This window comes from Dama dama, chromosome 1 (assembly GCF_033118175.1).
Source record: "Dama dama isolate Ldn47 chromosome 1, ASM3311817v1, whole genome shotgun sequence".
NCBI lineage: Eukaryota > Metazoa > Chordata > Mammalia > Artiodactyla > Cervidae > Dama > Dama dama.
The window spans coordinates 22586970-22601093 of NC_083681.1; the positions used below are offsets into that span (position 1 = coordinate 22586970).

Below are 14124 nucleotides of genomic sequence, written 5' to 3' on the forward strand. Positions count from 1 at the left end.
TAAGACAGTTGGGAAATGATGGGTTACTCTCAGATATTTGAAGAGCTATTTATGGAAGAAGGGTTTAACTTATTCGGTATGGACCAAGGAGATTAGAAGTAAGTTCAAGACTATTTTCATCCTACTTTGTAACAGAAGTTGCCAAAGAAGAAATTGGCTTTCTCAGAGGGTGCTGAGTTCTCCATCACTAAAGGCTGAATGCACCCAGGGTTAATAACATTGGAGAGGATTTCGGCACTGAGTGCCGGGTGAATAAGACTCTATAAAATCCCTCCAACGCTTGAGAGTCTGTAGGATTATCAGGGTCAGGACAGGACTAAGAACTCAAATCCGAAAAAGTGGATGTTGATACCTGTTCACTTTTACAGCTACATTTTCCACTTAGTTTGTTCCTGGGCATCTTGGAGCCAGAATTGGCATTTTAAGACTCGACACACCTGGATACCCTTCCTTCAGCAGTCAGCTTGAGCATCTCCTCCTCCAGGACGTGTTCCCCACCCCATCCCTAATACAGCTTAAGTTTCCACCTCATCCCATCTTACTCCTACAGGGCCCCTTCTCACACTGCAGTGAATTCTGCTTCATCATCAATCATGCCCTGTATTAGGGCATGCCTAAGGCTCAGTAACAAATTACCGCAAGCTAAGCAACTTAAAAAAACAATTTATTTTCTTACAGATCTGGAGGCTAGAAGTCCAAAATCGAGTTGTCAGGAGGGCCAGTTCCTCTGAAGGCTTTAGGGGTACACCCTTGTCTGCCTCTTCCTCGCTTCTGGCGTAGGCGCTTGGGTGCCTAGTTGCTTCATTCATGTCCAACTCTTTGAGACCCCATGGACTGTAGCCCGCCAGACTCCTCTGTCCATGGAATTCTCCAGGCAAGAATACTGGAGTGGGTTTTCATGCCCTCCTCCAAGGGATCTTCCCAACCCCGGGATCAAACCCTCGCCTCCTGGATCTCCTGCATTGCAGGCAGATTCTTTAGTGCTGAGCTACTGGGAAAACCCCCCCTCCCCAGCTTCTGAAGGTTGTTGGCAAACCTTAGTGGCCCTTAGCTTGAAACTGTAGCTCTCAAATTTCTGTCTCTTTCTTCAGACTGCCTTCTCCCCTCTGCGTCTGTGTTTGTCTCCGCTCTTCTTATGAGGACACCAGTCATATTAGATTTAGGGCCCACAAGCCTTCAGAGTAAATTCGTTTTAAATTAATTAGTTACTGCTTCAAAGATCCTGTTTCCAAATAAGTTCACATTCACAGGTACTGGTAATTATGACTTCAATATATCTTTCCAGGAGACAATAATTCAACATCCTCAACCTGCTATGCTCATTAAACTGCTATTTTTATTCCACATGTTTTTATTGTGTCTACTTTGAATCACTCCCTGTTCTGGATGCAGAGAACAAGTCACAGTCAAGGTTTCTACCCTTAGTGAAACGTCCATTCTACAGGGAGGCAGCCAGTTTAAAAGGGGGCCATTCAATGGTAACACCAAATACAACCTTATTTGTGTATGTATGTACCTATATAAACATGTGTGTCATATGCGTGCTAAGTTGCTTCAGTCGTCTTTGCAACCCTGTGGACTGGAGCCCGCCAGGCTCCTCTGTCCATGGGATTCTCCAGGCAAGAATACTGGAGTGAGTGGGTTGCCATGCCCTTCTCCAGGGGATCTTCCCAACCCAGGGATCAAACCTGCATCTCCCATGTCTTTCACATTGGCAGGCGGGTTCTTTACCACTAGCGCCACCTGGGAAGTCCATAGCCCATTTATATAAATCACTGATACATATTGTGGAAGGATATGTGGAAGGATATTGTGGCTCAGCTGGTAAAGAATCCACCTGCAATGTGGGAGACCTGGGTTCAATCCCTGGGTTGGGAGATCCCCTGGAGAAGGGAAAGGCTACCCACTCCAGTATCCTGGCCTGGAGAATTCCATAAACTGTATATTCCGTGGGGTTGCAAACAGTTGGAGATGACTAAGCAAATTTCACTTTCATTAACGCAAACAGTAGAGGGAAAAAAAAAAGGATAAATGATTTCCTTTCACGTAGTCTATGTTTTTTGGCATGTTTACCAGAATCTAAAACTTTGATTTCTTTCTGTCCCTTGTAGAAGTTCGTTTTCTGGTACTTGTATTCAACTTGTTGTCAACTCTCAGTTTCTTAGCAGTAGAAAATAAAATTTGTGAAATGTATTCTTAATCTTTAAGTTCAAACTTGCAACTAAAGACAACCTGGAGTGGCAGGGTGGGGAGGGAGGAGGGAAGAGGGAGGGGACACATGCATGCCTACGGCCGATTCATTTTCATGTATGGCAAAAACCATCACAGTATTGTAAAGCAATTATCTGCCAATTAAAATTCTTTAAAAGAATAAAACATGCATGCCCCTCTTTCTTCCAGGGCAGTGTCGGTTCCACTCAGTCTCCATTTGGCCCAGTGCCAGGTAAGTATTGCAGTTCAAGGGGGTCGATTCCCTCCCTTTGAAGTAAATCAGGCATTTAGGCTTCCATTCTTCCATAGATGCCTTACAAGACTTTGAACATTTTGGTGCTCTGAAATACTTATTTTTAAAATGTAAAATCAGACCTCATGGCAGCCGTTCCTGAATTTGGAATGAGTTCTGTCCAGTATAAGCTTTTTGGGCAAAAGCAATAATAGCAATTAGGCCCTTCATCCAGTTTTTACAGTTTCCCTGGTGGCTCAAATTGTAAAGAATATGCCTGCGATGCAGGAGGCCCCGGTTCAAACCCTGGGTTAGGAAGATCCCCTGGAGAAGAGAACAGCAACCCACTCCAGTATTCTTGCCTGGAGAATTCCACTTCCAAACTCAGAAGTGGCATAGGTTTTCCCACTAATTTGGGTCATCTTCAGAGCTGGATAAGGGAAAGAAATTAGAGCAGGAGAAGATCCCGCATGTCTGAATGTCTCTATGCCCTGTTTCCCAATCATATTTACTGTCATTGGAATTTGGCTGTATCTGCTCCATTCTACAGAAGAAACTTTCTGCAGCCTCTCTCATTATCTGGAATGGCTCTTCCTCTTTTTAAGGAGGAAAAAATACATGTTTAAACAGCAAAGGATTCTTTCTCTGCGGTTTTCTATTTGGAAATTGGAAATGCAGACAGGAGAGCCTGGTAGCCTTTTTTACTTAGTCTCCTTGCTGTTCGCAGCCTTAACCACTACAGTGGATATAGATTCACGGCATGAAACAAAAGCTTATTTTTGATATTGATTTTCACGGGCACAGGTATTTTTTTCAGAGAAGTATGCTTATGATGAAACCTCTAACAGCAGCTTTCAAATTCATGAGCAGATTAGAATTCGGGGGCTATAGAATTTAAGATGGAAATAGAGTGAGTGGAATTGTGCTGTTAAGTTTCTGCAAGGAATTTTGATTTCTTTTGAATGAATGAATAAATTTACATGAATTGTTGCACATAGTATTATACTACTGGGTTTACAGAAAATGTATAAGATCTAAGTTCTGCCCGCGTAGGGCTGGTGGGTCAACGGGAAAGAGGACTACGCTCAGACAAGAGAGTACTGAGAACAATACAATGTACCGCCTTGGGTAGCAGGGGTCTAAGTGCTGTGTCTGGAGAGTCGCCTATGACTGAGTCAGGGTAACAAGGAGGAGGGTCTTGATGAGTCTGTCTTCTCTCCCTGCAGAAGAGTGGGCAGGGTGGGCAGAGACAAAGCTCAGAAGCAGTCCACTGCGATCGTGGAAAGTAGGAAAGACAAGCACCTACAACTTCCTCCCAGCCCAACTCGTCTGTGGCTAAGAGAGTAGGTCTGAGCTAACTGGATCACACCCAACACCAGCTGGGGGAAAAAAATCTGTTTTACAGTCCTTGAGTCTATGCTCCTGAACACGTCCTAATAGAGGGTGCCCTGATACAACTGAGCTACAAGTTCAGAAAACGTTTAGCAAACACATCTCTTCTCCTCTGGGACTATTTCGCTGGCCTTCCCTTAAAGCAGAGTCTTAGTTTCGGCCTCTCCAGGTTTCCACCAAGAGGGGCTTTCTGTGCCAGGATTTCCCTTCTCAAGCTTGCAGGGCCCAGGGGAGTTGAGTGGGGACTCAAACTGGCCACGAGAGGGCAGCAAATAACACCAGACTCTTCAAAGCCAGAAAACGTTTTCCGTGGTCCTCTAACTTGGCTTCGCAGAAGCAAAACAAGGCAAACCATTTTCCGTTGCCTGCTAGGCGCGAGTCACCGTCAGTGTACAAAAATCAAAAGAAGAGTACAACTTGCCTCTGATTCGGGGTGAGGTCAGTGTCACCTTATCTAGAGAAACTGAACCTCACATAGTATGCCCCAGAAACAGCCTCTTAATCTATGGGGACGAGGCTCAGAAGCTGTGAAAAAGATGCTTCATTAGATAACAGCAAATGCCAGGGGGTTCTTGTCCTTTCCTCTTTGGCCCAGCCGCTACCTAGTAGAGCGCCTCGCAGACAGAAGGTGTACCCAAAAAAATGTGTATGTGAGAGACACTGGGCAGTAATATCTCCATGTAAAGTGAGCTCATTACCAAAGGCAGCTCGAACCTGAAACCTATCAGTTTGGGGGTCCAGAGTACTTAAAAGCGGTAATGCCGCTCTATTGAATGCTTTTCAAGCCATCTATCTATTTAAATGTTGGCGTTGGCGTCAGTTCTGAGTTAGAAACACCATGCCACACGTGGAAAGACCCAGCTGCCATAGATACGCCTTGACTTCCTCCAGGGAAACATTTGCCCGTCTGTTTTCCCCTTGGCAACAGGCTCACCGGTGATGTCAGGGTACTATGGTGTCAGGAGATCCTTCCTCTCCGACCCGGACTTTCACAACACCAAGCAGTTTGCCAACGACGCCTGCACGTCAAGCGGGGCCAAGCCCTTTGGCTGCGAGTCCTCAGCAGGGCAGGGCCACGCGGCCCTGCTGGACCCCTACTTCCCGGAGCCGTACGGGGACCACCGCCCCACGGCCCTGACCCCCAACAGCGGCACCCTGTTCAGCGCCTCGCCCCTGCCGCCGCTCCTGCCGCCGCCCTTCCCCAGCGACCCCGCACACTTCATGCTGGTGAGTACTAAGCAGAGGCTTAGTTTAGGGGGTCACCAAGGTCGGGGTTCCCGCGGCCCTGGGCAGCCCGTGCGCCCAGCAGCCAAGGGTCTGCTCGCCCCGGGAGAGGCCAGGATCCACGCCCAGAGAGCCCTCCTCGGGGATTTGTGCCAGCCACGCGGTAGGAGGCTGTGTCTATGCAGGGGTCGGGGCAGGACGACTGCATAGGACGGGACTCAGCCACCGTGTTAACACTCTAAGGATTCCCCCGGATGTTCCCCCGTTGTTCCGCCAGCGCTTGGGGAACAAGCACTGACCTACCTCGCAGACCCAGCGAGGCCGTGCCCGGGGCAGGTGCACCAGGACGCCTCTCTCCTTCCCCTTCGCTCCTCCCGCTCCCACGGTATTTCTCCCCTTTGGAACCTTCTCCTCTCGCAGTCCTTCCCGACATGAGTCTATAAGAAAGAAGACGAATCACCTTTTTATACAAAGCTGTAAAGCCTGCGACCACAAAGGAATGAATCTGTGGGCCTGGGGTTTTAGACCAAACAGGCCTCCAGAGAGTGGAAATTATGTGCACAAGTTCATTTAATATTGGCAACAACTCAGGGTACAGTTATTAAAGCCCCATTTTACAGATGAACCAAGTGAGGCACTCAGAGGCAGGAAGCTAGTAAGTGGCCTAGCATTGAATCAAACCTAAACCTTTCCAGCCCCCAACCTATGAGGCTCCAGGTCTTTGCTCCCTGGGGGTAGGGTAGCCTTCCCAGCCCCCTTAGAAGCCCACCCTGTAATTTAGAGGCTTCTCCTTCCAGGGGTAGATGAAATGCTGCCTAAATGTTCATTTTATTATTTTCACATTTACTCTTTTAATGTTTTCTGGGGAAAAGACTCTATTTACACACACACTTAATTCTAGAGAAAGGCACTAGAAGGTTCACTGTCCCACAGCAGAGGAGAGGCCGCCTGTAAGGAGGCCTTGGGCAGCACCGGGAGGCTGTGCTTGCAAAGCAGGCTTTGGAAGACCCAGGCCAGCAGCCCCCGTGTCGGGAAGGAAATGTGTCCCCGTCAGACCATCACCTAGGGACTAACCCCAGTGACCTTTCCATCCTCCTTAGAGGGACTCGTGGGAGCAGACGGTGCCCGAAGGCCTCAGCCAGCCAGACCCCGTGCCGGCCGATGCCCTGCAGAGCTTGGCACCCAACACCGGCTGCCTCTCCCAGCTGGAGTCGGGAGGTGTCGCCCAGCACAGGAGCGCCGGCTGCGGGGGGCCCCTCACTGGGGTTCAGTCCTACTCACTGCATGCGCTGGAGGATCTGTACCACACGCAGGGGTACCCCACCCCGGCCCCCTACCCTTTCACCTCTTTCATGACGATGTCCAATGACCCACCGCCCAAGGTGGGGCCCTTCTCCCCAGACGAGGGGGCAGACACCTCTGCCCTCCAGGACACTTCTCCGTGGAGCAAAGAAGACGGGAGCCTGGCATGGGGGGCATACGAGTGCCGCAGGGCTTACTGAGGGCACCAGAGGACTTCTGTACTTGAAGTCAGTTCTCTGTCTTCACAGACTGTTGTGGTGTGGCCGTTCTTTCAGAAGTGGGTTTTCAGGACAAGCCGTTGTGCCACCCTTTGTTAATAGATGACGGCATTTCTTTGTGATCCACCCACCATAACCCCACTGAAACACACCACAATGTGAATTCCGTGTGTCGGGGACCATATCTAGATAGACAGCCTGACAGTGAGGTTTTGGGGGGAATTTAATAACCCATTGTGTTCTGCAACTTCTGTTATCTTTGAAGTATCATTTTAGCACTGATAGTTTTCCTTAAATTACATTAAAAACTTTATGCAGCTCATAAAACATACTGATTTCCCTGTCTAATTTTTCTTAGTTATGTACTGTGTATGTTCCTCAATAAAAGATAATGCATAGGGTATCAAATAGATTAGGGTGCATAAAACAAAATGCACTTTATACCATGTGACTTTATAAAGTGTGAAGTATTATATACATTTCTCTCCTTACAGTGACTTGCAAATAACAAATAATAACTGGCAAGTAACAAATGTGATGCCACAAAAAATGCTTTATTGTCATTAAAGTAGGATGAAGCCAGGACACTATGACTTCATAACTATATGGTTTTGACTCTGCACTGAAGCCAAGGATGTCCAAAAATTAGGCTAATCCAAAAAACAATAAAGGCCAAAAACTTTCTTTGACCAATGGCCTCTTTGATCAGTTAAGCTAGATATTGTTTCTCTGATGGAATACACCAGCAGTCATCAGAGCAGATTAGTGAAATGGACATTCTATAATCAAATAAGAACGCATGCATTATAAGGAAAACGCAGACAGAAGGCCTGGACTGTCGACAAGAAAAAACAGGCTGCAGATTGCCAGAAGCAAAGGGCCTCTGAAGAAGGACATACTTTCAGGTGTACACACAGCTCCTATTTGAAGAGAGACCTTGTTGGTGGCTCACTGGTCAAAAATATATAGGTCTTGCTTTGTATAAATGAAGAAACTGACATTTGAAGCATCAGTCTGTCTCATATAAGTCTGATTGGTTTGGATTCCTTTGCCAGTTAAGCTCTCACAGTAATTCCCACCATGTACCTGCCGGTCTGCAGGCCAAGCCCATCATAAACACCCTGCACGCACTTTAACTTTGCATAGCCTGTGTCAAGCTCCACAAGTTACACCCAGAATCTTCCTTTCGTCTTCTCGCCACCTTCCTTTCTTTATTCCCTTCACCACATTTTTCTAACCCTTCAGGTTTCTCCTAATCCAATGCTTTTTCCCTCCATCTCCTGGGGGCCCAAAGCCACTCAAAACAGTTTCCATCGCATTCTCTGTGACAGGGTCCCACACTCTGTTTAGAAGTCTAGAAAGTAAAAAATGGATATTAATTCACACTTAGAAGTGAATAATTGATGTTCCTCCTTCTCTGGGTGTTCAAGAGTATATTCTGGTTCAGCAAACACACTCCTGATTTGTGGCATCCCCACAGAAATGCTTGAATAGGAGCCTCTTTTACTCATACCCTTCATCCCACTTCTGGGAGAGCATCCTCAGAGGAACAGACGTTGATGGAAGGAGCACTGGTGGTCCCTAGCTGTTGGACCGCACTCTCCCAGGTCACCAGCCTCCCACACTCCTTCCCACAGTCTAATCTTTACTTTGCTCAATATTCACCCTGAGCTACCGTGGAAGGGGGTAACTTCTACAATGGGAGAGGGAGCTGCCCTTCTGAAGTCTGATAAAACTGGAGAACTTAGTCCTGATTGCCAGTGTCTTTGGCAGAGCCATCTGTCATCCAGCCTCACTCATACCTGGACGACAAGCCCCACATCAGAAGGAGATCTGGCCATCCCTGGAGGTGCGGGAGTCTTCACAAGGAAGGGTCTTAAAGTCACTTTTCTAGACTGACTGTATAAAATTGATAATCACTACAATCATCTACCGCTTCTATGTGTTACTAAGTAGCACACAACACAGTAATTATAAATGTATGTGTAAATCATAAGTATATGTTCCTGTAACTTTAATTTTTATTTGATTATAACATTAAATATTAGGCATGCTTATTTCTCTTGGTTTGCTGCTTTCTGCTCACCTGTCATGTTCTTCTTCTCACAACCTGGCTCTCAGATAAGTAGAGCTCAGTGACCAGTGGTGTCTACATCCTTCTTAGAGCACCCAAGTCCTTTCATAGTGTTGGGGAAATTTAATTAATAAAAAAGGAGACACACACCAGCCCATATGCTGTTTAGTACCCTTTCCAGTTCTCCAGTCTAAAAGGTCAAGGGGAGTGGGGAATGGTAGTAATAATTCCAAACAGGAAATAATTTTTAAGAATTCTCTTTAGCTTGCCAGTGTATTGCTATACTGTATGTATTTTAATTTAATTCTGTTTTATTGCACTGGGAATTTACAATACTTGTTAAAAAGTGAGACCAAGATATAAACTTATGTCAGGGAAGTTAATTCTATTTCCCTATTCCATTTCCCATTCAAGTACTCTCTGTTTCCTAGAGCATGCCAGAGACTTAACTGTACCTTTTTGTAATAACACACGATGTCAAAAAAAAAAAAAAAATACACCTTCTCCTTTCCCTCTCCTTATTAAACCTGCTCTTCTCAAACTCACAGCTTTCCTGGGGAAGTGAGAGAAAATTTAAAAGCTCAGGTTCAAAACACCATCCCTTTTAGGTCCCTTAAGATGTGAAATAAGCAGAAGATTAGTGGGAGAGGGATTGACATATACACCTTACTATGCATAAAATAAATAACTAGTAGGAACTTTCTGTAGAGCACAGGAAACTGCTCCATACTCTGTAATGACCTGTTGGGAAAATCATCTAAAAAAGAGTGCATATATGTATGTGTATAACTGATTCACTCTGCTGTACGCCTGAATCTAACACAACAATGTAAGTAAATTATACGCCCATAGCAAGTTTAAAATAAACAAAGTAAGCAAGCAGAGATGGTGATATCAAGTTCAAGCTAGGAAATCTCCCTAGAGGATAATGTCTGCAAAAAATGGAAAGCAAAATTTGCCCATGCGAAAACTAAAATACAGGCAATTGCCTATAAATCACTAAATACAGGTATTATAGTTATGTAGTTGAAAGTGTTTGCATTTCTCTTATAATATTATACAAACCCCAAAGAATGAGAGAAGAAAACCATAGCTTTATCTCATTTATTTAATAACGGCTTGTAAACGAGCATTATGACTCGCTACAGCTCAGTTACTATTTAATGCAATGTGATGGCACGATGGTGGACGGGGGCAGATTTCAGTACTAGAGTACGGCACAGAGAACCCCACAGAGGGAGAAGAGTTGCTAACCTCAATAGTGAAATAAGTATTTGCATGCATACATGTGTGTGTGTGTGTCTCTGTGTGTATGTATATATATGTGTGTGTGTATATGTGTGTATGTGTGTCTGTGTGTGTATATGTGTGTGTGTCTGTGTATGTATGTGTCTATGTGTGTCTGTGTGTGTATGTCTGTGTGTGTCTCTGTGTGTATGCATGTGTGTGGGTATATATGTGTGTGTGTGTCTGTGTAAGTATATGTGTGTATATATGTGTGTGTGTCTGTGTGTGTCTGTGTGTCTGTGTGTATGGGTATGTGTGTATGTGTCTGTGTGTGTCTGTGTGTCTATGTCTGTGTGTGTGTGCATGTGTGTGTGTGTTTGTGTGTGTCTGTCTGTGTGTATATACATATATGTGTACGTATATATGTGTGTGTGTCTGTGTGTGTTTGTATGTATGTGTGTGTCTGTGTCTGTGTGTGTCTGTGTGTCTGTGTCTGTGTATGTGTGGGTCTGTGTCTGTGTGTATATACATGTGTGTATGTGTGTATATATATGTGTGTGTCTGTGTGTGTATGTGTCTGTGTGTATATACATGTGTGTGTGTGTCTGTGTGTATGTGTCTGTGTGTGTCTGTGTATGTATATGTGTGTGTGTGTATGTATGTGTGTGTGTGTATATATGTGTGTGTGTATGTATATATGTGTGTGTGTATATATATGTGTGTGTGTCTGTGTCTGTGTGTGTGTTGTGTCTGTGTGTGTATATACATATGTGTGTGTCTGTGTGTATGTCTGTGTGTATATACATGTGTGTATGTGTGTATATATATGTGTGTGTCTGTGTGTGTGTATGTGTCTGTGTGTATATACATGTGTGTATGTGTGTATATATATGTGTGTGTCTGTGTGTATGTGTCTGTGTCTGAGTGTCTGTGTATGTATATATGCGTGTGTGTATGTCTGTGTGTGTGTATGTGTGTGTGTGTGTATATATATGTGTGTGTATGTATATATGTGTGTGTGTATATATATGTGTATGTCTGTGTCTGTGTGTCTGTGTGTGTATATACATATGTGTGTGTGTCTGTGTGTGTCTGTGTGTGTGTCTGTGTGTGTGTGTCTGTGTGTGTATATACATATGTGTGTGTATATATATATATATATGTGTGTGTGTCTGTGTGTATGTGTCTGTGTCTGAGTGTCTGTGTATGTATATATGCGTGTGTGTATGTCTGTGTGTGTGTATGTGTGTGTGTGTGTATATATATGTGTGTGTATGTATATATGTGTGTGTGTATATATATGTGTATGTCTGTGTCTGTGTGTCTGTGTGTATATACATATGTGTGTGTGTCTGTGTGTGTCTGTGTGTGTGTGTCTGTGTGTGTGTGTCTGTGTGTGTATATACATATGTGTGTGTATATATATATGTGTGTGTCTGTGTGTGTGTGTCTGTGTGTCTGTCTGTGTGTGTGTCTGTGTGTGTCTGTGTGTGTGTGTGTCTGTGTCTGTGTGTGTGTATAAAGGTATTAGTAGTATCTCTGTGATCCATTTTCACTATGTAAATCTAAAGAATACATTCATAAAAATAAAACATCAGTTATATTTAAAGAATTGAAATAACAATTGGTGTCCAAGGCTTAAGTCACATTACATTACAGTCATTCTACAAAAAATAAATACTAAAATTATACCCTTTTAAAAAATTTTTATTTACTCATGCATTTTATTTTGGCTCCATTGAGCCTTCCTAGCTGCATGTGGGCTTTCCCTAGGTGCAGCAAGTGGGGCTACTCTAGTTGCATTGCACGGGCTTCCCATTGCAGTGGCTTCTCTAGCTGCGGAGCCTGGCTCTAGGCATGCGGGCGCAGTAGTTGAGGCACCCTGGCTCAGCTGCCCAGCAGCATGTGGGATCTTCGTTCCCTGGCCAGGGATGAAACACATGTCCCAGACACAGAATTCTTAACCATTGGACCACCAGGGAAGGCCCTATACTCATTCTTTACATTCTGTCATTAAGTTCTTTATCGGGTAGCCCTTCTGTTGAAAACAATATCACACTGTTCATCTTATATACCATACTCGATAAATGCTGACTCTTGAGGGGTTAAGTGCAAAATTGTACCCTCTGGCTAAAGAGGCTTTTCTAACTAGACTCATCAAGGAAAAGACTCCTGGTTGTTTCAATTCTATGTCCTCAGAAGCTGGCTTAGTGTCCAGCAGGTTGTAGGTGTTCCGTTAGTCTTTGTTAAATTGAGCAAAAATGATACCACAAAGATGAATAACAACTTAGATCCCAACACTGTGGATGACAGTTCTGATATATGAGAAAAATCCTCACTAGGTTTAGTGTTTGACTTAGTCATACTCTTTGCAAACTCAAGCAGTACTGGATATTAAGTTTTACTGGTAATATATTTAAGATGATTGATTTTGTATTTTTAAATGTCTTTAACAAGGAAAATTACTGAACCTTTGAAGTAGCACAGAAAATGTTTTATGAATTCATTTAGGATCTATGTAGACTGTAAATATTACTAAGAATTCTTAGAAATAAAAGTTACTCAGTATTTGGTATTATATCTGGTGTGACTAAAACAAATATGATAAATAGATTAAGAATTAGAATCCCTAAAGATCACATTAAATAAATAATAAAATCTTTTATACTTATTTGTAAATGATGAGACCATGACTTATTTGATATTTGATATTAAAGTGTCCTTTATTCATAATTTCTGATAAATAAGATATGTGGGTTTGCAATATGCAATTGTCAGTATATTACAAGCCAAAAGGAAAATAGGTAAAAAATGTCCAAGTTCTGAAAGGAAAAAATGTGGATAGAACAAATAGTATCTAAGAATTAGCTCTTCACATCAGGAAAATCAATAGCCTTCTTTCTTAACCAAATATCTTAGGTGGAAAAATTCAAAAAATTAAACATGAATGAGTGATTACTTATTTCTTAGCCTTGATAATATTTCTTAACCTTGATAATATATTCATGGGCTTTTATCATGGTAATCTTAATGCTTTTGTATGTCTTAAATGTTGCATAGTAAAAATGTTTTAAGTAAAAGATGAACTTTTCAGGAAGAATCTGATGGTATCTTCCTAAATGATAAACTATCAAATGCTCATTCCCCATGGAAGTCTCTTAAAGTAAAAACTTTGAATCTGTTGTATGGAAAGAGTTTGACTTACTACAAATCATTAAATAACCTTTGTATAATAGTTTTCCTGGTCATTTTCATATGGACCAAGCATTCACACTGATCCCAGTAACTACCTGTTTCCTCCATATTTTTGGAACTTGATATTACCCACAAGGTTTGGTAACAGTGTTCCTCAGTAAGAATGACAAAAGAACTTTGCATTAATAAAGAGAATTTATAGCCATAGTCAAATTTAGAGGGAATAAACTCCTTCTTTTTCTTATACTGAAAGTCTTTCCATATCCATGTGTCAAATGTGTGTAATTTAATAAAATCTCCTACTTTGGGGGAAAAATATAATGCTTTGCAGTGTCATTTGCATACAAAAGCCTGCCAAAACTTTTCAGTTAAAATATTCAGCTTAAAACTTTAAAAAGAAATGTATTCTATTCCCATTATTCTGGTGTTACAGGACTTCAAGACAGTCAAGGAACAATTAAGAGTTTCTAAGATCAGTGGCTCAGAGATCTGAAATACTGTAATACATGAAGACTTAGAGAAGCTATGGATGGTGAACCTCAAAAAGAAAGGTTTACAGTAGGAGTGGAAGGAAGTGTGATAATTTCTTCAGGCTTAGCTCTGGGCCTAGTCAAAGCAGGTCATTATTATACACTCATTGAATGAATGAATGAACCAATGAATGTACTGGACAGACGCATAATGAAGGAGCAGCAATGTGGAAGTGGGAGAACAGGTAATCCACGTTACTCACCAAGCAGTTGATGGCAGAAAGCAGGACTATGTGTCTTTGTATTCCTGGTGCTTGATACCAGGCCAAGCATGTAGATGGTGTTCAACTAACACAACACATTGGATTTTGGCTCAGCCAGCAATCATTACATTTAAAGCAGTGGAACAGGCTGCCTGACGTGCAGTGAGCTCCCATTTCCTCAAGACTCATCTACAAGCCTACAGCTGAACCCAAGGGTAGAGGGAGCCTTGGCCAGACGACCACCAGCAGGGATGTTTGAAAAACACTCCAAGTCTGTCTCAGTCCCTCAGAGATCCCTTTAAACATCCAAACCTCA

At 43.1% G+C, this 14124-nt stretch overlaps 1 protein-coding gene across 1 annotated transcript in view; it reads left to right on the forward strand.

Moving 5' to 3' along the window:
- POU2AF2 (POU class 2 homeobox associating factor 2) overlaps nucleotides 1-6912 on the forward strand; it is a 38789-nt gene extending 31877 nt beyond the window's left edge. Inside the window, exons 3-5 of the mRNA XM_061144439.1 lie at nucleotides 2401-2443; nucleotides 4764-5062; nucleotides 6160-6912. Coding sequence (XP_061000422.1) covers nucleotides 2401-2443; nucleotides 4764-5062; nucleotides 6160-6561 — 744 coding nt within the window. The 3' untranslated portion in view covers nucleotides 6562-6912. The remainder of the gene's footprint in view (nucleotides 1-2400; nucleotides 2444-4763; nucleotides 5063-6159) is intronic.
- Nucleotides 6913-14124: the final 7212 nt, after the last annotated feature.